Source organism: Rhinatrema bivittatum, chromosome 1 (genome assembly GCF_901001135.1).
Source record: "Rhinatrema bivittatum chromosome 1, aRhiBiv1.1, whole genome shotgun sequence".
In the NCBI taxonomy this organism is placed as follows: domain Eukaryota; kingdom Metazoa; phylum Chordata; class Amphibia; order Gymnophiona; family Rhinatrematidae; genus Rhinatrema; species Rhinatrema bivittatum.
The window spans coordinates 180,606,281-180,633,238 of record NC_042615.1 but is presented as its reverse complement, the minus strand read 5'-3'; the positions used below and the strand labels follow the sequence as shown (position 1 = coordinate 180,633,238).

Here is a 26,958-nt window from a genome sequence, read left to right as displayed (position 1 = left end):
GCCAGCCTTTCTGCGGGCTGGATATGGTAATGCGAAGAAAAAGCACGCAGGCCTTAGTTTGGTGATGCCTTAATTATAAAATACACTGGCATTGTGGAAAGTGTTATATATTCCCCTGAAAGATTGCCAGATTTGTGAGGATAGGCATCTGAAACTTTTCAATAAAATCCACATACCTTTCAAGAACATGAAGAGAATTAGCTCTTACAGGGTGTCAGTTTATAAGTACCATGCACAAATGCTCACACAGAATTTTTTTTTTTTTCATTGATGACCACCCCTTGCAGAAAGGAGAGGGGCAGGCTGGAAACAAAGCTCCAGATCTGCATTAATTTCTTCTGAAGAATGCAAAGACATGCATGTTAAGTTCCAGGAGACCAGGTCTCACCCCCTCGTCACAGGCACATATATGTCAGCGTGCAGGAACAGGGTGGCGCTCCTGGGACGGGGGTAGGCCCGGAGTGTTACCCTCCCCTCCCTCCCTTTATCTCTCTGCAGCGCGGTGGAGGCCTTGCGTGCCGCCCCTCGGTTGCTCGGCAACTGGAAGCTGCGGCGCAGGGAGGGAGGAGGAGGAGGAGAGAGAGAAAGATCGCTCGGAAAGAGAGCCGTGCCCAGAGGCCGCCGGCATGTTACACAGCGAGAATGAGTTGCCGCTGGCCATCGCGCACATGGTGCAGAAGCTGAAAGGCTCCGGTTTGCACAGTCAGCTGGAGCGGCAGGCCCAGGTGAGTGCGCCGGGTGCGGCCCGTCCCCGTCCCCCCGCCGCACGGCTCGGGGAGAGAGGGAAAGAGGCGCTGCAGCAGATAGGGCGGCTTTCCGTGTGTGGCACAGGGCAGTCCATACAAAGGAAAGTGGAAAGCCTCCGATCTTGCGCTTATTGTCGCGCTGCAGTGACGCGTGGGGAGTCTGCTTCAGCTGATGTAAATAATGCGTCCAAAGTGTGACTGAGGATTTCCAAGGCTGCTTACCCATTCATTTTTCACCTGGCTACCTCTTTATTACCGTCTGTGTCCAGTCCTGACAGCGAGGTCAAAGGGATTCATTTTATCTCCGTCCTTTTACTTGTGTTTCTTCGTTGTGTCAGCACAACTGCAGAGAATGCAAGTTTGCTTACCTATGAACAGGGTTCTCCATAGATAGCAGAATGACTTATCCATTTTGCGTGGGTGATGTCACCCAATAGTGCCAACACTGATCCAGCTCTTCACTTTACTGCGTGTGTACATGAGCGCCTCGGTCTCTTCCACAGTTTAAGCTTTAGTAAGGTAGTTGACTCTCAAGGGAGGCAGGTGGGTATGAAGAATGGCAAATATTTCCTGCTCTCTATGGAGAACCCTATTTACTGGGAACCAAACTTGCTTTCTTCCTCAACAAGCAGACATGCATTAGCCATAATGCATGGGGAGTCCCATACTGAGAGCTGCAATGTCAAGCACTTACCTAAGACAACCCAGCCCCACCAAGTGGTGAATGGATTACTGGGCGATAGGCAGCACTGCTTTCCCAAAATTACATTCTTTTCAGGGCTTTCTGTCTACAATTAGATGTGAAGCTGTGTGCTAACAACCAATTAACAACTTTGAAAATATGTTCAATAGAAGTAGCCCTGAGATGAGCAGAAGCCACCATGGCTATTACTTGATGAGCCTTGATGGAGTCTGCAATGTGCAAGCCAGCCAATGTATAACAGCACACTAAACCGATCACCAGACAATTAGAGTTTGATTCCAACAGAGTTGCCAAAGAACAGGTAAAGCTGAGATAATAAAACCCAGGTTGAGTCCTGTTTGTGTAATACACTGTTCTCCTTTGTGTGCAAGTGGTCTTAGTAGCACAATAGCTTGATTAATGTAGAAGCTGTACCACTTTTAGAAGGAACTTTGGATGAGTTCATTGTGAAAAAACCGAAGGTAAGGTGACTATTAAACTAGAATCTGCTGCTCACTTACTTTTCATGCCAAAGTGACAGCCATGAGAAACAACACTTTCCAGGTGAAAAATGTCAACTTGAGCAGTTCGAAAGGAGGTTTCATGAGTTGAGCTAGAACTACATTGAGGTCCTGAGGTACTGGAGGTTTTCTGATTAGAGGCTTGGAATGCCACAATCCTTTCATGAACTTGGATACCAAAGGGTGTCGAGAGATTGGAGCCCCTTCCATCTGCTGGTGATATGCCATAATGGCGCTGGGATGAACCTTGACTGAAGAGGTGCTAAGGCCTGAGGATGAGAGGAAGAATAGATAGTGAAGCAAATCCCTCGGGCCACAGGAGAAGGGCTCCAGATGGCTGGTTCCACACCAAGTTGAGACCTCTTCCATGTGAAACTAGAGGATCTTCTAGCTGAGGACTTTTTAGCCAAAATCAGCACAAACTGCAGCTCCTTTGAAGGAGCAAGGAAGAGACTACTGCATGTTCAACATTCAGGAAGTGAGTGCCAGAGATGGAAGGTAGGGATGGCAGAACTTGCTGTCTTCCTGTGTGATGAGAGTCAGAGACATCCATAATGGAATTGAAGATTGAATTGAATTGATTAGAGGAATCAGTCTGTATGCATTGAGTAGATCAACATTTCAGTTTAACAGAAAAACATCAGGAGCTGATCTGTAGCTGCTTGGATGCATGGAGCAGAAACTTTTGACTTTCCTGTTGACTTCTGAGGTGAACAGGTCAGTCATCGATTTCCTTTAGCGACTGGACAAGTCATCTGCAACTCTTTGATCCAAGGACCACTCTTTAGAGACAGTCTACCAACATATTCTGGATTCCTGAAAAGTATGTTGACTGAAGATGAGCATTGTGATGTCTTTGCCCATGTCCAGATTCAGAGAGCAAAAGAACCTGTACCTCCCTGCTTGTTTATATAGAACATGGCCACTTGATTATCCATCTGGATTAAAATTCTCTTTTTCGAAAGAAGGTGAGAGAAAGCTCTCGGGGCATAGTAAATGGCTTGCAGCTTCAGGTGACTGATTTGCAGGTGACTGTTCATTGGGAGCCGCAATCCTTTGGTCCACATTGCACAGTATGGGCCAGATTTTCAAAAGCATTTACTCGAGCAAAACTGGTTTTTGCTCGAGTAAATACACTTTACTCAAGTAAGTGGGCTTTTCAAAATTGCTTCAATATATGCCATTGAATTGTCCATAGGATTTACTCAAGTAAGTGCACTTTACTCGAGTAAATAGCTTTTGAAAATTGCTACGATAGTATGTCACATTTACATGTGTAACTCCTTTGAAAATGACCCCCTATGTGCCTGCTACTCCTTGATGAAGGCTTTGGTAGGCAGGGTCACTTGATGTGGTAGGATTCTTTAGAATCTCCGGATTCTTCTGACTCTAAAGGGATGCTCTCATCCCAGAGGTCACAAAAATGTGGTGTGATAGTAGTTGATAAATCTGAATCAAATATTTTCCACACTGAAAGCCCACATGTGAGAAGGGTCAAAAGTACTGCATGCACTGTAGCCACCATGTGACTAAGAAGAGCCAGGATCAATCTTACTGATGTTTGGTTCTAATGAAGGAAAGACCTTACTAGCCCCATCAGCAATGTATCTCTTTCAAGGGGAAGAAATGCTTTTCCTCAAGTGAATCTATTCAGGCTTCTATCTTCCGAATTCTTTGAGACAGAACCAGGTTAGACTTGGCAAATTTGACCAGGAGGCCCAGGGACTGGAAGAACCATATGGACTTTGAGGGACTCCAGAACTCCTGATAGACATGGACCTGACACCAACTAATAGTCCAGGTATGAGAAAACACAGACTCCCTGCCAACAAAGATGTGTCACTAATACTAAGCATTTCTTGAACACCCTTGCAGCCTCTGAGTGGCCAAAGGGGAGCATCTTTGTAGGGGGCAGTAGTAAACACTGAATACGAATAGCCAGTAAGAGACAAATATATTTAGTTTTTTTTATTATAAGATATCTTATAAGGAGCAGTACATCTTAGCAAACAATGTTGAGTAAAACCCAGCTCATAGTTCTTGAGCTGATATAGTCAGTTAAATATGTCACTTTCCCCAAACCTATACTCCAATGGGTAGGTTGGTTAGTTTGCATATCATTTTCTCAGTTGTTAGTATTATTACTTTATCTCATATATGCTAATAAGACTGTATTCTTGTAAGTGTTGCGTTTGGCGGCCTGGGGCTATCCTCACAGACCGCCACGCCTCCGTGCATGCCAGGGGTTCTGGTCGGCTCTGGGCCGGTGTGGCGCTCTTAGGCGTCGTGCGGGGCTCCTCACGTATTGGTGAAGCTCCTGTTGGGTCTCCGCATCACCTAGTATTGCCTGCCGACAACAAGGACCTGCAGGGGGACCTCCTTCTGCAGATGGCGTCAATCTCGTCTCAGTCCAAGGGTCCACTCCCCTAACAGCTTGCTGAGGCCATGGACCTGGCAGATCTGGAATGCACTCAAAGCCATTCCCGGCCTCGCTCAGAAATTGCAAACCCTTCAGTCAGCTCTAGAACTTGTAGTGGCAGATATGAACTGCCTTACCGCACGCTTGGACTCCTTGACCCTCTCCACTGCCCCGCTGCTGTCTGCTGCAGTTCTAGCGCCAGTTCCTGATTCCCATCAGGCGACAATTCCCTTGCCCATGCCACCCCGGTATGCTGGAGATCCTAAGCAGTGTCGTGGATTTTTGAACCAATGCCATATGCATTTTTTTCTCCAGCCGGCGCTCTACCCAAATGACGGTACGGATGACATTCATCCTCTCCCTTCTCGATGGAAAAGCTCTGGCCTGGATTTCCCCACTGTGAGAGTGCACCGACCCGCTTTTCCAAAATCTCCAGCAATTCGTCTTGGCTTTCAAGCAGGTCTGTGATGAGCCTGGTCAGCTGCCCATGCTGGGTTCTGATCTACTGCACCTGCACCAGGGAAATCGATCGCTGATGGATAATGCTATCGAATTCCGAACCCTGGCCACAGAGCTGAACTGGCAGGGGGACTGCCTTCATACTATATTTTTGGAGGGTCTAGCACCCAGGATTAAGGATAAACTAGCAGCATGAGAATTGCTCACCTCTCCCGAGGGTCTCATTGATCTTACGGGGAAGATCGACAGACATCTCCAGGAGTGAGCTCAGGAGGTCCGCTCAGTTCAAAGAGCCCTAGAAGAGCCTATGCAAGTGGGTAATGCCCATCTTACAAATGAAGAGAAGACCCAATGTCAACTAGGTCTCTGCCTGTATTGTGGAACAATGGTTATCTGTTGGCCCAATGCCCAGAGAGAAGGGGAACTTCCCTACGTCATGAAGCGACAGAGCAGATGACCCTCTGTCTAGCCACCTCCTTGCCCCAGTTTCTACTGTCTGACTCCATGGAACAACTCTCCACATGCTTCTCCACCCAAGACTTGGTGGACTCTGGGCCTGGGGAAACTTCATACGACAGGAGATTATCGACCGTTATCTAATCCCCACGAAACCCCTGATGCCGCGTTGGCAATTTCCTCAGCTTATGGGGATCCCCTTCCTGGGTTAGTAACTCGGACTACTCTACCGCTCACATTGAAAATAGGACCCACACACACAGAACTAGTTTCCTTCCATGCTCTTTTTTGTACTAGGGTATTTGCTTTCCCGAGAAAAAAAATGGAACAATTTAGAAAAAAATATTCTCCCCTCTGCCTATTTTATGGTTCTTTGTTTTGTTCTAACTCCTCTGCATGATCCCAGCCTGGTTTTTCCCACCCTGTTTGTTGATTATGTTGGGATAATTTGTCCATAAAAGCTCTAAGTCTTAAGGAAGAAATACGGGCAGAACAGAAAACAGAGAGGAGAAACCATTTACACATTCTGTTTAATATCAGTCAGGCAGTGAGAACTTATGCAAAACCAGACAATTTGGGAATGGAACAGCCAGATAAAAATTATGGGAGAAGTTACTAAAAAAATAAATAAATAAAACCCTCACAACGTACTCTAAAACATAACCACACTCACTAGAGTAACCATTTACATGTTGAGTGTGCTAAAAATATCAACTGGGCAAAGAAAACACATGCAAAACCACAAAACCAGGAAATGGAAGAGCCAGAGTTGAACTACAGAATATAGGAAATATTTTCTAAAAATCACAACCCTCACAACTTTCTATAAAATCTGTCTACAGTTATTTGTGAAACTATATACATGTCCTTTATGATTATCAGTTTTATTTGGATATCACATTTCACAAGAAAATCAAAATTCCACCCAGTACTTTTGGTGTCTTTGTCCCACTCAGCATTCCTTCCATGCCCAGACCTGGAACATTGGAGTTCTCTTTGCCTCTGTGCCTTTCCGTCGTACCCCAGATATTACAATTTGAGTTCTTGCCAATTTTGGGGATGCTTTATACCTCTCATATTGTTTTGGTGTCTTGAAGCTACTCTTTGTGCTGCTTGGCGCCTTTATCAATGCCTGCCTTGTGTTTTTTTTTCTGCCACTTTTTCTGCTTCATTTCCCTTTCATGGTGCCTTAGAATGCCAATGCCACTTTTGGTGCCAGATTGTCATTCAAGATGCTGTCAAGGATTCATGCTGGTGCCCTCTTTTGGAGCCTTGGAGTGTTTTTCCCACACCTGCTTTTTTCTTGATTTGTTGTACTGGGGCGTTTTGTCTCCAAAACAAATATTTGAAAAAGTAAAAAAAATAGACACAGGTTTCACTCTAACAGAATGGAATCTATTCTATAGTTCTTTCTTTTCTCTATCCCCCTCCATAGTCTCAGCTTGATTTTCCAACCCTGCTTGATGATTGGTTATACTGAGTGGTTTGTCCAAAATAAGCTATCATTCAGAAGGAAGAAATACAAGCACAAGTCAAAAGTTGCTAAAGAGAAACCATTTATTGAATGTAGTAGCAGTTAGAGTAGTGAGAGATTTCATACAAAACCAGAAAATCAGGAAATGGAACAGTCCGAGGTCATCTAGAGAATATGTGAAAAAGTTTCTAAAAAAAACAAACAAAAAACCCTCACAACTTACAATAAATGTTAACCACACTCATTTGTGAAACTATTTGCATGTCCTAAATGTGATTATATGATTCATTTAGAATGCCTGTTATACAAGAAAATGAAAATTCCACCCAGCACCTTAGGGGTGTGCTACTCAACCTTGCTTCAATGCTCAGATCCTGCCATGCCACGTCCTCTCTGACTCTTTCTTAGGCATGCGTACGCCCAGAGTCCAGCCTAATAAAGGCCCCATGGTGGGAAAAGGGGCCAGGATGCCTCCTAGTGATATCAGGACTCCCTATTTAAGCCTGCTGGACCATCAGCAGATGCCTCAGCAATGGGTCCCTTGCCTAGCCAGCCATGCTTGTGTTCCAGCCTTGCCTTGACCAGCCTTGTCTTGTCCTGCCTTACATAAGAACATAAGACTTGCCATTCTGGGTCAGACCAAGGGTCCATCAAGCTCAGTATCCTGTTTCCAACAGTGGCCAAGCCAGGTCACAAGTACCTGGCAGGATCCCCAGGGGTAGATAGGTTCCAAGATGCTTATCCCAAGAATAAGCAGTGGATTTCTGCAATCTACCTTAATAATGGTTAATGGACTTTTCCTCCCGGAACTTGTCCAAACCTTTTTTTAAACACAGCTGTACTAATAGCTTTAACCACATCCTCTAGCATCAAATTCCAGAGCTAAATTATGCGTTGAGTAAAAAAATATTTTCTCTTACTAGTTTTAAATGTATTACCTAGTAACTTCATTGTGTGTCCCCTGCCTTTTGAAAGAGTAAACAACTGATTAACGTTTTCTCATTCCATTCCTTACCCCGTTCAGCCTGCCTCGTCCAGCCTGCCTCTTCCAATCTTGTCTTGTATAGCCTTGCCTCGCCAGCTTGCGAGCCTTGCCTCATTCATCCTGACCAGCCTTGCCTCATCCAGTCTCGCATTGCCCCGTCCAACCTTGCCTTGTTCCTGCCCCAGGGTTGGTGCTAGTTTTTTTTGCTGCCCTGTGTGAAAAATTACTGTGGTGATCCCTGCTCCCCGATTCATTCAGTGTCTATCAAATAAAGCCCAGCTCCATCCTGCAATCTATATTTTTAAAAACTGACATGCCCCCCCCCATCCTAGACCCCCATGGATAGAGAAGGATATGAGATACCCTAGGCAAACCTTTAGCCTTGCATCCCCCCCCCCCCCCCCACACACACTCCCACACCCTTTACAGATACACACAATTAAATTATACATTTATAATAAATTTTACATGAAAAAGAACTTTCAAGAGTACAGTCTTCTGAGGCAAAAATATTTATTACAACATGCATATTATATTTACTTGCACTCCTGTGATGCCAACCAGAAAACTCTGCAAAAATGAATCTTGATGCTCCAATGAAATTAGACTTTTTGTAATACGTATTGGATGTGAGCTTGGCCCTCAGAAAGCCATGAAAAGACAGAATTACCATTACAATATAGTAAACCTCCCATACCAAAAAACCCTAACAATCTTATCTATGAAAAGGCAACACTGCACATATTACACCGGGCCCTAGAACACCAATAAAAGCTCTTGTTAGGAAACCAGGCTGCTACAGATCCCTATGCAGAAATTACATGCTGGCAAAATACCTCACCTCGGTCACATATGCAGAACACAGAGCGACCTTGACCAAATACAGAATAAAGAGATCAGAAAGTATAAACAGAAACGTGCTGAGAAGAACTGAACTGGAACTCACAACATTACCATTCTTCATAAAACATAAAATAAAGAAATATAAAACATTAATCATAATAGAAAAGTCATATTCATAAGAATATTTCAAACCAGTTAATGAATAGAATATCGAAAATTTCCCAAACACCAAAAATTTTTAAAAAAAATCTGATGAATAAAATAAATCCAATTAAAAAAATGTTCTATTCCCACCCCCTAGAAAAAATATTTCAAAAGAGAAGAATCATCAAATTACACACAATAATTAAAACTAATAAGGATTAAAAAATCTGCTCTCCATGCCAGGGATCTGAATTCCAGTCATCCTGAGATTTGTCATGGATTGGGGGAGGTAGGGCCACACATTTTATCTTCTTTCTCATACACATGCACAATAACACATTCATTCTCTCACACACTCCCTCTCTCTAACATACACAAGCTGCTTCTTCCTCACCCTCACAGATACATTATGTGTGTGTGAATGTATGTGTGTGCATGCCTGTGAGTGTATGTGTGTGCATGCCTGTGAGAGCCTATATGTGACACACAGGCTCCCAGACACACACAGACTCTCACTCATTCACAATACATACACACACATGCACACATGGTCTCCTGTTATCGGGCCATGGCGGGATGAGCTCCACCACAGCTCTGCGGGCCTCCTGCTGTCTTCGGGCCATATGGCCCACCGATCTTTCTGCTTGGGGTGGGGAGGGAGCAGAAGCTGTGCACGGTCGTGCACGCATGCATGCCCATACCCGGAAGTCAGGCTTCTCCTTCCATTGCCAGCGCTCTCTCCCTCTTCGGCCGCTGGCTGGTTAGGCTCTGTCGTCGGCCTGTGGCCTCTCCTGCTGCTTCCGGCCCGCTACCTCCCCGGGTATGCTGCTCTGTGCAAATACACAGTATGGCTAGATCGCTCCACAGCCCCCTGGCAGGCTAGATCACTCCATAGCCCCCCGGTGGGGTTTTCTGTGCCGCGGGACTCCCTCCCTCCCTCCCAGCTGGAGAAAAAGCCCAGGAAGTGCACCTGGCCTTCTCGGCCCCAGATCCCGCCCACCAACGTGCTCCAGGCGGCGACGTGGGTCCAGTTGGGACTACATAAGGACCTGGAGCACGCGCAAGAAGCCCCTTACCCACCGGATCGCGCCGCCGAACTGAGGGACCAGGACCCTTCATCCCTCCCACGGTAGGCCTCTGCTGCTGCGGCTTAGCAGCTTCCGATCCGATGACCCTGCCCCCCAGGCAGGCCTCTCTCTCTCTTACCCGGGCTGCCCTTCGCAACAGCTTCCTGGCGCCGGCCTGACCGCCCCTGGCAGGCTAGATTGCTCCACAGCCCCTCGGTGGGGTTTTCAGCGTTGCGGGACTCCCTCCCAGCCGGAGAAAAAGCCTAGGAAGTGCACCCGGCCTTCCCGGCCCCAGACCCCGCCCACCAATGCGCTCCAGGCGGCGACGTGGGACCAGTTGGGAAAACATAAGGACCCGAAGCATGCCTCTGGCGCTGCGCGCCTGCGTCGCGCGCCTAAGGAACATGACAAAGGGGCTGGCCCCTTTGTGCACCCCTTTGTGCAGCCACTGAGTGCAATAGTCATCTCCCACTCCCTCTCTCCCTTCCCTTCCCCCGCATCCCTCAGATTAGTTGACCATCTTCATAACAGTCACAATACAAACCTTAAGATGCTAACTCACTCCATCCCCATAATTTCCCACCTCTACAAAAACAGGAGAAAGCCAGCAACCCCTATTCAGCTTCTCCAGAAGAGAACATTGATACCCATCATGACCACCCCTCTTACACAATTCCTTGGTCTCTCTCATCTCACTAACGCTGTTTATCGCACAATCCCTCACAAAAAACCCCCACATTCTGAATGACTACCTTCTTGACTCAGAATCAGACATCTGTGCCATTACTGAAACATGGCTGAAACCCACAGATATCGTACTAACTAATCAACTACCTCTTCAGCTCTACGATATATTCTCTATACCCAGACAAAAAAAAAGAGGTGGTGGCATCCTTCTAGCGGCAAAATTAACCTCACATACCTTGAAAACAGCCTCTAAACTAGAAATAGGCCTTTTCAAGTCTAACCATCTACAAATTTGCCTAATCTACTCCCCCCCCAGGGATCCTAGACTCGGACTCCTCTCCTCTTATTGAACTCGTAGCCAAACACATCAACTCTGATACCCCAGCAATCATCTTGGGGGACTTCAACATCCATGTAGATTCAATCCCTCTGACTCCCAACTGTGAAACTCTTCTATCATCCTTCAAAGCCATGGGATTTAAGCAAATCATCAACAACCCCACACACAAAGCTGGCCACACCCTGGACCTCATCTTCATTAACTCTACTATTGCTCTCAACTCCCCCCCCACTTGTTCCCCTATCCCTTGGTCTGACCATCTGATGATCACTACAGATCTGTTGATCAATAAGGATCTGACTCTTCCCATCCCCAAAACAACCAGTCAATTCAGGAAACCATGCTGTATGGACGATCTGATATCCCACCTCTCTACAGACTTACAAAACCTAGACCTTTCTAACGCAGACTTGGCTTTGACCTCTTGGCTCAACATCACAAACTCTGTTGCAAATAAAATCTGTCCCTTGACTACCAAAGAAATTAACCCATCTTTTAAAAACAAAAAACCCTGGTTCACTCTTGAGTTGAAAAACCTTAAACAAGAATTAAGATGCAAAGAACAGAGTTGGCGCAAAGACCCTGCGCGCCGGTGCGCCTATGTTCAATAGGCCTACCGGCGCGCGCAGACCCCGGGACTCGCGTAAGTCCCGGGGTTTGGCGAGGGGGGCGTGTCGGGGGCGGGCCCGGTCGGCGAGGCGTTTTGGGGGCGTGTCGGCAGCGTTTTGGAGGCGGGCCCGGGGGCGTGGTTACGGCCCGGGGCGGTCCGGGGGCGTGACCGCGCCCTCAGTACCCGCCCCCAGGTTGCGTCCCGGCGCGCTAGCGGCCCGCTGGCGCACGGGGATTTACGTCTCCCTCCGGGAGGCGTAAATCCCCCGACAAAGGTAAGGGGGGGGTTTAGACAGGGCCGGGCGGGTGGGTTAGGTAGGGGAAGGGAGGGGAAGGTGAGGGGAGGGCAAAAGAAAGTTCCCTCCGAGGCCGCTCCGATTTCGGAGCGGCCTCGGAGGGAACGGGGGTAGGCTGCGTGGCTCGGCGCGCACCGGCTACACGGAATCGATAGCCTTGCGCGCGCCGATCCAGGATTTTAGCGGATACGCGCGGCTGCGTGGCTCGGCGCGCACCGGCTATACGGAATCGATAGCCTTGCGCGCGCCGATCCAGGATTTTAGCGGATACGCGCCTGATGCGCCAGCAAAAGTACGCCAATTTGCGCGGTTTGAAAATCTACCCCAAATAGTTTACTGGTTATTAATTACAAACACTCAATGAAAAAAATATAGACCAAATTTGTCTTATTAGATCTGTAGGACCAACCCAGCCTCAGCTCTGAATTATATGTAAAAGCTGCCAAACTATCAAGTCCCCTTTTATATAATTTTTTATAGAATTATGTGTTGCAAATAACTTATCTTCAAGCAATGCGATCAATCCTGGCTACAGCCATACCTAACCCTAGATTCATCAAAATGTGTTATTAACTCATTGATAATGCCCACTTTAAAATAAAGGGACATGTTTAGGGATATTTTAGAATTCCCACACCATGTAGTAAGTTACTGCTTTTTATCAGTAGTATTGCGTGGTGTGGTAAACTTAGTGCACCCTGCAATAATCCCTATTTTTGAGAGAGAGAGAGAGAGAGAGAGAGAGAGAGAGACTATCTATAAGGCCCTCATAGTAGTGAAGTATTTATATCTCTATAGGAGGGCCATCTAATAGGTCTCACTCTACATGAGAAACTGGTCCCTAAACCACCACCAACACTTCACCTCGACTTATTAGATGGCCCTCCTATAGAGATATAAATAGTTGCACACTGTAAGCCCTCATAAGAACATAAGAAAATGCCATACTGGGTCAGACCAAGGGTCCATCAAGCCCAGCATCCTGTTTCCAACAGTGGCCAATCCAGGCCATAAGAACCTGGCAAGTACCCAAAAACTAAGTCTATTCCATGTTACCATTGCTAATGGCAGTGGCTATTCTCTAAGTGAACTTAATAGCAGGTAATGGACTTCTCCTCCAAGAACTTATCCAATCCTTTTTTTAAACACAGCTATACTAACTGCACTAACCACATCCTCTGGCATCAAATTCCAGAGTTTAATTGTGCGTTGAGTAAAAAAGAACTTTCTCCGATTAGTTTTAAATGTGCCCCATGCTAACTTCATGGAGTGCCCCCTAGTCTTTCTACTATCCGAAAGAGTAAATAACCGATTCACATCTACCCGTTCTAGACCTCTCATGATTTTAAACATCTCTATCATATCCCCCCTCAGCCGTCTCTTCTCCAGGCTGAAAAGTCCTAACCTCTTTAGTCTTTCCTCATAGAGGAGCTGTTCCATTCCCCTTATCATTTTGGTAGCCCTTCTCTGTACCTTCTCCATTGCAATTATATCTTTTTTGAGATGCGGTGACCAGAATTGTACACAGTATTCAAGGTGCGGTCTCACCATGGAGCGATACAGAGGCATTATGATATTTTCCGTTTTATTCACCATTCCCTTTCTAATAATTCCCAACATTCTGTTTGCTTTTTTGACTGCCGCAGCACACTGAACAGATGAGAGAGAGAGGTTCTCTCTCTCTCTCTCTCTCTTCCCACTTCCCACATGGCCAAAATGCCATTCTAAAAATTTATCGCAAATTGTTTTATGGCCATTTCGGGCATATTGCACAGTCTAATGCCAGGAAAAAAGGGGTAGTTAAAACCATGCGATATTGCCCCTCATTTTCCTAAATCCCACCCAAACTCCTCCCTGATCCCATCCCTCCCAAAAATTTGCATTCTCGACGTCTTAGTGTTCTTATCACACACGTTATCGCGTGCATTAACGCCATAATGCATTTTGATGAATGACTCTAATAGTGAACTCAAAATCTAAGGATATCAAAAGCAGTACTTAGCTTGTATAATCCATCGTAAGAACCACCCGACAAGAATCCTTGTTTCGAACGATGTCTGCTTCAGGGGGCTTAAATGTATTCTTAATTCTCCTCACTAGAAGTTGATCCTGCCAGTATTCTTCTCAACTATTTAGCCCAACCATTTTAAGACACATTGGGATCAGTTAGAGGTAGAAGTTGAAGAGTAAGGACGTCTGATTTTTACACTCTGGTGAAGCCTCCCAGCTTCACCTAAATGGAGTTTCTGTTAGAAGTGATACCTCATCGTGCACTCCCTGCCACAGGATCCTTCTCTATTAATTTGCAGAGAGATAGATTTTTAAGTCTGATACCCTTTAGGGGCAAAGGGGCTCTCACCAGTGGACCAAAGACCTGTGAGCCTACTCTAAACCCTAGATGGGCAAGCACCAGCGATGGATCCTGCTGCAAGAGACAGTGAAGGCAGAAGATGTACCCAATTTAACTTTAAGAAATATTTTTTGGACTTGAGCAGAATGGGGAGGCTTTTGGATCCCCTTTCTCTACCAGGATTGTGGTTTTGAGAACTGGCCTTATCCCACCTTTTCCCCAAGAGAAGTCCTCCAGAAATATTGATAATCTAAGGGTGGAAGAATAAAATTGGAAGGCCCCAACCAGATCCCCACACAAACACCAAGGGACCAGGATGGGCTGGGTGTCCAAGGAAGAAGATGAAACTAAGGTACAATTTTTACAATAAAGTTAGGGACCTTTCCACTGGGATTCCCGGACAGCTACTGGGAGAGTTAACACATTAAAAATCACCATGGGCTCTACCTAGAGGTCTGATTAAAGGACACCTACCTACAGAGGAAAACCATACATATACCTTCATTCAGATGTAATTCACACTTCTGGACAATGGACTTTAATTTATAATTGCCAATCAGTAAACTTTTATTTAACACCCAGCGTCTGGTCCTGTCTATTCATTACAGCCTCTCATCTCATGAGAAGCACCTATAGTATACACACCCTGGGAGCCTTTCTTCATTGTCCGGGGGCCGCAAGCAAGAGCTTACCCCCATAAAAAGAATTCCACCCCCCCTCAGGGATTGAGAGTAAAGTGAAGGATGGAATTGCTAGCTGGAGCAGTCCCTGAAGATAGAAATTAGTTGTGTGCCTAATGGGAGTTACATCCACGAGTGACAAAACAAAATTTTAATTCACCAGTTACAGTACATTGGTTGAAGATCATTTACAATTACAGTTGAACCAAATTTTCAGTGGATAGCATTCAGAGCCCATGGTGTATAATTTATAGTCCTTTCTTGACAGTTCAGTCAGAAATACAGTTTTTCTTCTGGGGTACTCTAGGGGGAGGTGTAGCCAGAGAGCCATGCCTTAGCTTTTCTTCTGAAAATAGGGTAACATGGCTCTAGATGTAGGGGTAGCAGTACCTTGTTACAGATATTTGTAGCATAACTACTGAAGGCATGAAGTCTCGTATAGATTAGTTTAGTCGAAACTAAAGGAGTGGAGGAGAGAAGAGCCATTTGAGAGAATCGGCGTTCTGTAGTGGAAGTATAGGGAAAAAGAAGTTGAGATTCTCTGGCTTCTTTATTCACATACTTCTAAACAAAGCAGAGTTTTTTTAATTGTATCCTGTTTTGGACTGGGAGCCATTGCAGCTGGTGTGGTATTCATGTTATATGATCGGTTGTTTTGGCAGTTACCAAAATTCTAACCGCGGGATTCTGAATAAGCTAGAGACACTTCAGACTGTATTGTGAAATGCTATTAAATGGAAATTTGCAGTAGTCAATTTGGCTGATAATTAATGCGTGTATCATGGTAGCAAGATTGGGTTCATCAAGATAGTTGTGCAGTTGTAATCTACTGGGTACTTGTAACCTGAAATGGCCAATATCAGAGCCAGGTTGCTGGGCTTGAATGATCTTGGTCTAATACAGCATGGCATTAGTCATTGCATTGCTTCCCAATCTTTGTGGTGCCTACCAATCCAAGGGTTTATAGATCCCTCCTCATTTTTATACTCCTTATCAATCCTGTTACAGATTTTAGTATTATCTCAGAAGAAACATATATTCTATTTTAGTACCTTTGCAATTGTGTTTATGAAAATATTGACTAGAACCAGCTGCAAGGCCTCTGACACCCTGCTAGTCTCCCTCTTCTCCACAGAGTAGACCTTTGTAAACTATAAGAATATAAAAACTTCAGTGACTACTTGCCCAGGAACCATTACTCATACCTTCTCAGATCAAGCAAGTGACCTTTACAAATTCTCAGTCTACTTCCCAGCACACACAATTATAAACTTAGAATTAAATTCAAACCTTAAACTACACAAAGGTCAATTTAAGCTCTCAAAATACTTACCAGCACACAAATAAACACATATATACATTTGTGAGTTATCTGGCTAATTGCCTTTAAATATTGGCCGTATAATATCCTGTTAAAAAATAATCAAACCTTCTCAAACAAAAAACACATCAGTCTGTAGTTAACAGAAATAACCATAGATAAAAGCAAAACATAATCATCATCTTTGAACAGGAAGAAAAGCATATTTAATACTAAAAAGGCTTAACAGTCATATAGGACTAATAAAACCAGAGCACATAAAATTACAAATGTGCAAAACATGTATACAAGAATACAGAAATAAATTCAAAAAACATAAAACAAAAAAAAAAACCTTAATAAAATGCAAATAAAAAAAAATCCATCCTTAGTGGGTCCAATAAGAGTATTGATGATAAAGCAAGCTGTAAGACTACAACTGAAAACTAAGTAGTTCCCGAGAGCTCATGTCAATCACATAACTTACTGATAACTCATATCAAATAACAAGAGAACTTAAAATCATATTTTAATTAGAGATTACACAGATATATATTAACATAAAATCCCAGTGTAACAGATTCCATAACAGTAGGGAAGATCATATTAGTTGCTATATTTGCCTAAGGCTAGTTGTGAAAGGCAAGCCTTCATTATTTACCTAAAAGAGAAATAATCCCTCAAAAGGTATGTCTCCCTTGGAAGAATGATCCACAGCTTCAGAAACATTCCTGAAACCTCTTTTGGCAAATACCTGTTAATTTGGTCTCAGGAATGGAGTGGTATAGTTAGGGACATCTCCTGGGTTCATGTTTATAGTCTAGTAGGAATTAAAATAATCTATTTTTTAAGATAATCAGGGCCAATTCCAGTCAAGGCTTTGAAAGCAAAAAGTAATATTTTAAATTGAGCGCAAAATCTCACTGGGAGCGAATGGAGAACTCACAAAATAGAGTTAATATCGGACACCGCTTGGAATCAGTTAAAATCCTGGGTGCTGAATTCTGGATTAATTGAAACCTCTTTGTAATCTTAAGTGGCAGTCTATTATACAAGGAGTTGCAGTAGTCAAAGCTCAACATGATTAAGGCATGGAGAATAATTTCCAGACTTGGATGATCTTTGTCTAACAGCTTTTGGTGATGTTTTTAGAAGGCTTACAAGATCACCATATCTGAATATATATGTATCCCCTCTCCCCCAAATCCCAGTAACTATTTTTAGTGTCCTATCCAGATCCAATTTTCAGTGCATCCTGATAGAGGTACTTTATTTTGGATCCATATATGCATGCAGGAGATTTGGACATCTCAAAAAGTAGGTCCCTGTGTGGAAATTCTTGAATTGTAATGGAACATCTTGGTTTGCTATATTTTTTCATCAAGTTGCTGTTGAGATACACAGTAGAACAGACTGTTCCCATTCCACAGCTGAACGTGCTGAGCCTTTTTAAAAAAACTGTCTGGAAGTTTATACAGTTGAGCATCTCACTTTTCCTTTATCTTTGTGTAAATTCAAATGGGGAAAAAGAACATAGTGAACAGTTGCCAGTTTATAAAAGTTTTGAAATCTCTGTTCAGAAAAGATATTTAAGACACTTTGCTTAGAATTCCATGTCTCTTATCATAGATGCCAGTTGGTTAAACACTATTTGCAGGAAGAGAGGATTCTGAAAGATTTGCAGACGTGGTCTCATTTTTCCTGATGTTGCAAATTAGCAAAGGCACTGCTTTTATGTGGCTTGTAGTCAAGTCCTTCACATAAAGAAAGCTTATTTGAGGATTATTTTCTCAGCCCCTCCTCTTAAAACATTAGGTAGGCAGATAATTCTGGAATTTCTGAACTGCACTTACATGGAAGATATGAGTCCATATGTGTTGCATGTATTCCAATATTTACATTTCATGACTATCATTTTTGGTAAATATTTAGACTATCTGAAGTATATTTACTGTATTTGTGTATGCATGCACATTGACTTATATTATTCTTAACCAGTGGGCATTTTTACTCATTTGGCACTATGGAAAATAATAAAACACTGATAGTCAACCAAGTAGGTTGCAGTATTTCGTTGAATCTTTTCTACTTCTGAGATCATTAAGATTGTAGTAATACATTATTAGGATCATACCCTTGGTTCAGTAGTTGTCTTTGGCATGTTAAAATTCATTAACAGCTGTTTGATAATGATAAATTTGGTGGTTTTGGATATGTAGGGACCCCTTAGATTCTCTATTAATATGTGACCTATTTAAAAGAATATGATTTTGGCGTAAAGAGTATGTGACATGCTCCATTTCTAAGAGCACCCCTTTCTGTAAGTGCCATTTTGGAATTTAACTGTGAAGGGATAAGTAGGTAGATCCCTTGTGTTCTAGGAAATTCAGTCTGCTGGAGGAAGAGAGCAGTTGCACACACATTCGGGGGTTTATAGGCTCCCTCCTGTAGAGTAGGGAGAGGAAAGCAAGGTTAAAATATTTAATAGTGTCCTAATGTTGTGGACAAGTAGTGGAGGTGTAGCCTAGTGGTTAATGCAGTGGGCTGTGAACTAGATTATCCAGATTTATTTATTTATGTCAACATCTGGATCCCCTTATCTACATTTACAAATAACTAAACAAAGAATTTAAAGTAACAATAATAACCATAGATACATATAAGAATACCATTTAAATAAAATCCCTAATTACATATAATACATTCATTTAAACCCAACATGTCTCATAGAGTAAGATAACTAAAGTCTGCATCTGCAGCGCCTTGATCCCTTCTCCATATCATTCAGTATCCCTTTCAGCTATTTATAAAAATGCTTACACCCCTGACATCTATTTGCAATTCACCTTCTGTCAGATTCTCCTCAATATCTACCATTTCTCTTAACCTGTTGCATCTGTTGGTCTCAGACGGCTTCGACCCTTGTGCCTCACCTTTTTCTCTGCTCTCCCCGCTAGCCTTGGGAAGATGGCTACCACCGTGTCTGCAAGCCGCGTTCTCCGGCGTCCCCGGAATGGCTATGGCAAAGCCTCACGCCATGTTTCTCCTAAGGGCCTCCTAAGGTGCACACGTCACCCACGTCACCCACGTCTTTATCCACGTCATGGCAGGAGCCTCAGGGGCGTCCCTCTCGAGTGACATCACGCCATCCGGGTATTTAGCCTATGCTTGTTTGCTAGCTTGTTGAGTTAGCAAGGATTGGACTCGTCCGGTTTAAGCTACTCTGCTGCTTCCATGCTGCCGCTGGAAGCTCTCTCTGCCCTTCGGGGTATTCTCTAACCTGGGTACCCACTCCTCAGGGGCCCTTTGCTTTCTTTTAGGTGCCTTACTGGGATCAGGTACTCGCTCCTCGAGGGCCTGCTCTCCCTGCCTCGGTGCCTGTTACCAAGTACTTCTGCCTGGTGGAATCATCAACCTTACAGCTACATTCTAGTGAGTAATCTAATTCTCAGTCTGTCTCATCTACAGCTCTGCCGTGCTGGGAAATCTACACTGGGATCTCCATATACCAACTTGGTGAGACGGGTTCCCTCTGCTGAGGGTCCCTGGACTGCTACCTCTGGATCACCTCACTGCTGCCACCTCTGGTGGTATACATCAGCTGTACAATAAAAGACAAAACTCTGTGTTTGTGCGTCCTGAGTCTAGCCCAGTACTGTGGCTCCCCACGGGGCTCCTCCCCGTGGGCGAGGTCATCTGCCACAGTCCCCAAGAATCCACTCAAACACCTCGAAACCATAACATAACCACTGTCTGGGTAGACCTGCCAAAAAAAGCCACTTTTGTATGCTTCATAATACTTCTGGTAAACTATTCCACAGCTTGGGAGCAATTAGAGAGAAGGCTATTCTTGCATCCTCTCTAGTCTTGCATCTATTACACCTGGAATTTCCAATACATTTTTCTGCACTGATCATAATTGATGTCTAGGCCCATAATTAGTCAATATATCTCTTATGTAAGGAGGCTTCAACTCATTTGATGCCTTATATATAGATTTTAGTACATAAAATAGAGAACTCTCTTCCCTCAGAGATTAGAATTATGGAGAATAATCTGTTTTTGAAAATATGTGAAGGCCCGGTTGTTTCAGCAAGCTTTCAGTTAGTATACTACATTATTGAAAGTATAATGTCTTTAAAAGGAAATAGTTTGAGAGGGGATTATTTTTAAGAACTGAATGTGTTTTTATATTTGTGATTGCAACCTTTTATGATTAGTTGTTTTTTAATGATTTATTTATTGTAATTTTAAAATTTAGCTGTGAATCACCTTGAGATATTAGCAAAGGTGATAAATAAATGTAGCAATAATAAAGTAAGCATGACAACTTAAAACTGCACATAGACTTCTGTTGGAAATCTGTGTAATGATTTCTTCAAAGGGGATGCATATCCCTTATTTTTAGGCTACCAACAATACGTGTGGCTGTATTTTGGATAATCTGCAAGCACTATATTTGCCACTGTGGCAGCCCAACATAAACAGCACTGCCATGGACTCACCTTGACAGTAACAAGAGCCTGAGTCACTGAAATAAGATCCCCTTGGAGCAGATATGATCATAACTGCCTAATAATCTTTAACTGAATGAATGCTGACTGAGTGATAGCTGACATCTCTTCTCCCATTGTCAGTCTTGTTTCTAGCCAAACCTCCAGATTCCTTATCTTCTGGGAGCAGGGTAACACAGAAATATTAAGATCTATTTGATAATCTACATCCAGGGAAGTATTCCCCACCATAGAGCTTTTGACTTTGCAGTATTCAGTTATAATGTATGGGCATGACTCCAGTTCATCTTCCTTTTTAAACAGCAATTTATTTTATCAAATATAAAACTTGAAACTGCTCTAGTTAGCTTTGTAGATTACAACTTTACCTACAACATGGTCAGTCTTCCCTCCTGGTACTCTTGGATCTCTCAACAGTTTTTGACATCATGCAGTACTGAGGGAGTACTGAAAGCAGAAGGTGATTTTGCTGGTGACTGAAGAGGATTTGTTGATTTTATTTATTGATTTATTTTCCAACTTTTATATACCATACGCTCAGCAAAAGCTGACCAGAATGGTGCACAACCATGAACAAAATACATAATACACAAAATGCAATAAAATTATCTTAAAATAATCTACTATAAACAAAAATATCATTATATGATGGCACAATTTATATTGCTTTGCTGGGAAAATTTGTTAATATGTCGACAAGCACCGCTGAATTAGCCATAACATGTAGTGACGACATCTGACAGCGCCAGACAGACCCTTCTGTCCTAGGTCATAAACGTTTGCTTTACTGAGAATGCATGGGAGATCCTATGCAGGCACTGCCTTGAGAACCACTCACTCATTTTTTTTGCACAAGCCTCTGCATGGACATGTACTTTTTCTCTCTTCTTAATTTATTTTAATTTCTACTTTTTGACTATTTTTTCACTTCTCAGTTCCTTTGGTGTTGCCTCGCTGCCTTGGCAGCCTCTCAACAGCACTTCTATGTATATATGTATTTATTTATTTATCTACTTTATTTCTTAATCGCTTACAAATACTTAAGTGATTTACAAAAATAACATACATAAACACACTAAGCAATCAACAAACAGAATAGAAAATAATCCTGTATCCAAAAAATCTGTGACCTTGCTGTGACTCTGACGTTTCTGATTAGTCACCTGAAGGCTTGCTTGAACAAAAATGTTTTAAGCATGGACTTAAAAGTCTTTGACCAGTCCATCAAATGTATTGCTTCCAGGAGTGAGTTCCATAAAGTAGGTGCTGCTACTGAGAAGGCAGACTCTCTCTAGTCTCTACCAACCTTACTGTCTAAAAGATGGGATTATAGAAGGCCTGTCTGTGAGGATCTAAGTAGTTGTGTCAGGTTGTATGCATAGTAGAGTATTAGCTAAAGGTAATGAATCTAGTTTGAGTAGTTTATGAACCATCACAGCAATTTTAAAAGTAATGCAATGGTGAACTGTCAGCCAATTCAAGATGGTGGTGAAGTGATCTCTCCTGCTCTTTGCTGATATCAAGCAAGCAGTTCAACTTTGCAGGATCTGCATTTCCCTTAGAGAAGTGCCTGGAAGGCCAACATAAATTGTACTATAGTAGTCTAAAATTGGCAAAGTAGATTCCTGTGAACAAGTAACTTGTAAAATCCTGACTTAATAACAGAGCTAATCTGGAAGTGAAGAATCAGTCAGTGATCAAGAAACCCCTCCCATCAAAAACGAGATGGCCTTTTTAAAAAGACTGTTCTAAGAGGTTTCAAAGATTGAGTGTGTGACAGAAATATGTCTATATCATTACAACTTCTTATCTGCTGTTAGTGTCTATGTTCTAACTGCAGCACACTTAATTACCATTGTGGCTGGATGTTGCTGAAAACTCAGAAATTTAGAGGCAGGAAGATGACAGGCAGTCAGTAAAGATCTGCAGTTGATCCTCCTCCTGGAGCGGAGCCTCCTTGAGCTCTCCTGGTGCCAAGTTGAGCAGGAGCTCCTCGATCAGGGCTCCTCCCTCTTTTGATTCAGTGCTTCAAGCCCACTGCCTCAATGGGATTGAGCAAAACAAAGAAGCATCATATTCAGGAGATCTTGAGTCCTCTGTAATAAGGAGTCCCAATCGTTCTCTTGTTGACAAAGGCCCTAAGGAATGCCTTTAAGAGTTGGTTGACCCTCTCTGTTTGCCCAATGAACTGAGAATGAACTGGGGAGAAGTCCAGATTTATCACAAATGTCTTGCTAAGTTTTTGCCTGAAGTTAGACGTTAACTGGATGCCATGATTGCTCACAATATGATCTGGAAGTCCATGCAGATGAAAGATGCAAATACTGATGCCATGGGTAGAAATTCAAAGGACACAAAGTGAGCCATTTTGGAGAAACAGTCAGGAAATAACTGTAGCTCCTTTGGCATTGAAAGATCCATGATAAAATTAATAGAAATATGGGACCAAGGCTTCTTGGGGATGGGAAGATGTTGCAGAATTCCCCAGGGTCAAGAGTGGGAGGCTTTATTGCGGGCAAGGTTGGGACAATATTTTATATAATGTTGTACTTCTTGTGAGAGTCGAGGCCACTTGTAATGGTGAGAGAACATAGACGAGGAAATGGTTAGGGCAGGCAGTAAGAATGGTGATCCAGGCAATGGTCAGGGCCATTAGCAGAGGCAGAACACGGAAGACAAGACTAGACAAACAGGATGACCAAGCCACAGAAGGAAGAAGACAGAGAAGGACATGACAGGATCAGGGGAGCAGGAACACCAGAAGCCAGGAGAGAACCCCAGGAAACAGCAAGACAGGACAGGAACAAAGGAACAAGGCAAGGCATGCAGGTATCCCAGGAACAAGGAAGGCAAGGAAAACTGGAATGCTGCAATCAACACCAATGAGAATGCTGGCAGACCTATTGTTGAGGCACTGAACAGCTGAGGGCCTGGACTTTAAATACTACCAAGACATGATGACATCAGTGTTCACTGTGGCTGGCCTTCCTGTGCAACCTCTCATAAATCCTGCAGAATCATGTACAAGCGTGCCTAAGGGATCCACAGCTTGGTGCTGCACCAGCAGAGGAATGAGGCCTGCAGGACCCGGATGGAGCCCGTAAGGGAATGCCCACCATGTATGGCTGCTGTGGCCTGTGCAATGTTACAGGTTGAAATCAGGTTTTATAAGTCAAATTAGTTCATGTCTTATGTTATCTCATTTACTGTTTCTGGGCCCCCTCCCCTAAATGTGGAATTGAATTACATAATGATCTGAACATGGTATAGCTATGCATGAAGCTTTTCCATCTGTAAATTCTTATTACCATTGAATCAAAAGAAAATCAAATCTAACATATTATCGGGCTGATACAGTAAGGGGCGGTAGAAAGAGGTGCGTTAGTGCTTGGCGCACCTGCGTTTGCCGCACGCACAGTTCGGATCACCTACCGCTCGATACTGTATTTAAATGGCATGCAAATGCAAGCTGCGTCCAACCCGCGTCCAACGCGCATCCATGAAGCGCAATCCATTTTACTGTATAGGCGCTATACAGCGCCTATACAGTATCCTGGGTGCGCTGGTACCTGTCATTTCAAATGTCATTTCAAATAACGTTTGAAATGACAGGTACCAGGAAGTGGATGGCTCTCCTACAGTCCCAAACCAACCCAATCCAATCCAAGCCCCAGCAGAGAGAGACGAAATTTAGCCGCCCAGTCCCAAACCAACCCAATCCACAGAAAAAAAATGCTTCTCGCACTTAGCTGCCCAGTCCCAAACCAAACTAACCCAATCCAAGCCCCAGCAGAGAGAGACAAAATTTAGCCGTCCAGTCCCAAACCAACCCAATCCACAGAAAAAAAATGCTTCTCGCACTTAGCCGCCCAGTCCCAAACCAAACCAACCCAATCCAAGCCCCAGCAGAGAAAAACGAAATTTCACAGTCCCGGGCAAACTCTCCCCTAGCCCCCGCTCACCTGCCCTGGCCGCGGCCACACAAGCCCCCAGCAGCAGCAGTAGAAGGGCAGCGAGAGAGAGCGGCGAGAGCCGGTCACAGCGTGTGCGCATGCGCCTTCGCTGCCTTGAGCGTCCATATTGGACCTACAGGGGTGCACGTATTCATCTTCGCCGGCGGAGCTGATGAAGCCGCTCTCTCTCGCCGCCCTTCTACTTCTACTGCTGCTGCTGGGGGCTTGCGTGGCCGCGGCCAGGGCAGGTGAGCGGGGGCTGGGGGAAAGTTTGGGACTGTGAAATTTCATCTCTCTCTGCTTGGGCTTGGATTGGGTTGGTTTGGTTTGGGACTGGGCGGCTAAGTGTGAGAAGCATTTTTTTTCTGTGGATTGGGTTGGTTTGGGACTGGACGGCTAAATTTCGTCTCTCTCTGCTGGGGCTTGGATTGGGTTAGTTTGGTTTGGGACTGGGCAGCTAAGTGCGAGAAGCATTTTTTTTCCTGTGGATTGGGTTGGTTTGGGACTGGGTGGCTAAGTGCGAGAAGCATTTTTTTTTCTGTGGATTGGCTTGTTTGGGACTGGGCGGCTTTTGGTGGTAGAATTAGATAATTACATTCTTGTGAATACAGACAGTGCAATGGAATGTATGGGATCATGCTGAGCCTTAAATACCAAGGTTAAAGCTTTAAATTGAATATGCTGAGCAACCAGTGAACCACACTAACGCAAGGGTCAGGGTAGGCGGTAAATTAGTAGGTTAAAGACGCGGCAAGATAGGTTAAAAAGGCAATAGACGGGCCGCACTTTACTGTATGGGAGGGAATAGCTAATCGGATCGTTTACATACATATACATGCTGCGGGCGGAAAGGGATACGCGTCGGGTTAAAGAAGCGGTAAGGATCGGGAAAAAAAACAGATAGTGAATCGCAGGTTAGACTAACGCGGCGAAATTGTGAGTAAACAACGGGTTAGAAACAGGGTAACTGCGGCCGCGCTTTACTGTATCGGCCTGTATGTGTCTGATATTCTGGGTAAAACCTAAAATAATACACACATCCATAAGACTGTTAGACAAAATGAGGTCAATATTCCGTAAGCTGTATAGTGGATAACATTAGCCAAATATTCAGTGGGATGAATTTCTCACTGAATATACTTGATTAAAGTTATGTGGATAAAGTTATCCAGGCAACTGAACACTTATCTGGCTTATTGAATATTGGTTTTTAATGTAGTGGGAAAACAGTCCTGATCCCCTCCAATACACGTAAATGTAGCGGGCGAGCAGCATTGATTCTTCCTGATTCCCTCTCACCAATAAATCTTTGTAGTAGGTGAGCAGCTACCTCTGTCTTCCCAGTTCCACCCCCATCCCCACGCTGAACCTCCCTCCCCCTCTCCCCATCCTCCAAAAATGTCAGCTAAATCAGTCGGAGAAAGAGACGTTTTTTCCCTTATCTCGCTGGCTTCAGTATTAAATGCTGGTACAGTTGAGAGCTGTATCTGTATTTAATATGCATTTATTCACTTCACTGGCTTTCCTATTGGTCCTTTCACTGCAGTAGCTGCTGCTCGCTTACTATATTTACATTTATTGAGGGATCAGGGCAGTCTGCGGCTGCTCAGCTGTTTGTGGGATTTTTTGGCAGGCGAGACTGTGACTAATTATAGGATTGCTTTTTTGCCGATAAGAATTAGCTGGAGAACTTTACCTGGCTAGTGCTGATATTCAGAGCTAGGTGGGTAAATGTAACCCACACCCAAGAATGCCCACATCCTGTCCCTTTTTTATCCGGCTACGTTTTAGCTGTGTAATGACTTACATGGCTAAAACATAACCATTCAGGGTTTGTCCAGCTAAGCATTAAACTAGTCAGGCAAGCCTTGTTGAATATTGACCTTTCTACTTTTCCATTTCTAAAGCAATATTGAAGTTCCCCAGAATAACTATACCTTTAAAAGATAAGGAAACCTCTGCAAACAAGCTGAAGAATTCCTCCGCAAATTCCTTTAGACCCGCTGCTGCTCGATATAGTAACTAAATTCCAAGATTCAGTTCTTTCCCCACTTTATCCAGGAAACATTAGGATCCCATTACTTGACCTAATGGCAGCTTTGTCACTGATACCATATTATTATACACTATTGCTAACCCACTCCCTGTTTTACCATTACATTATTTATTATTATTATTTATTTCTTTTGTATACTGACATTCGATCGAGATATCACATCGGTTTCCAGGTAACAGGTTGAATAGGGCGAGATCTGCCCTATTTTACATTTAACAAGATAACAATTGATTAAACTATTGAAGTAAAAAACATTGTAACATATGAATACAAATGAATGGGAGTATAATTTGTAGCATCTAACCTATATACAATATATACAGTTTGAATTGGTTACGATTACGATTAGTTCTGGTGGGAATAGGGGGGGAAAAGAA

General features: G+C 43.7%; 1 protein-coding gene across 3 annotated transcripts in view; it reads left to right on the top strand.

Moving 5' to 3' along the window:
- The first annotated feature begins 500 nt into the window (after positions 1-500).
- Positions 501-26,958, top strand: part of TBC1D19 (TBC1 domain family member 19) — a 397,957-nt gene continuing 371,499 nt past the window's right edge. Inside the window, exon 1 of one of the 3 annotated variants that reach the window (XM_029589774.1) lies at positions 501-725. In XM_029589774.1, the coding sequence (XP_029445634.1) occupies positions 627-725 (99 nt within the window). In that variant the 5' untranslated portion in view covers positions 501-626. The remainder of the gene's footprint in view (positions 726-26,958) is intronic. The other 2 variants (XM_029589764.1, XM_029589755.1) reach the window with 2 other exon arrangements.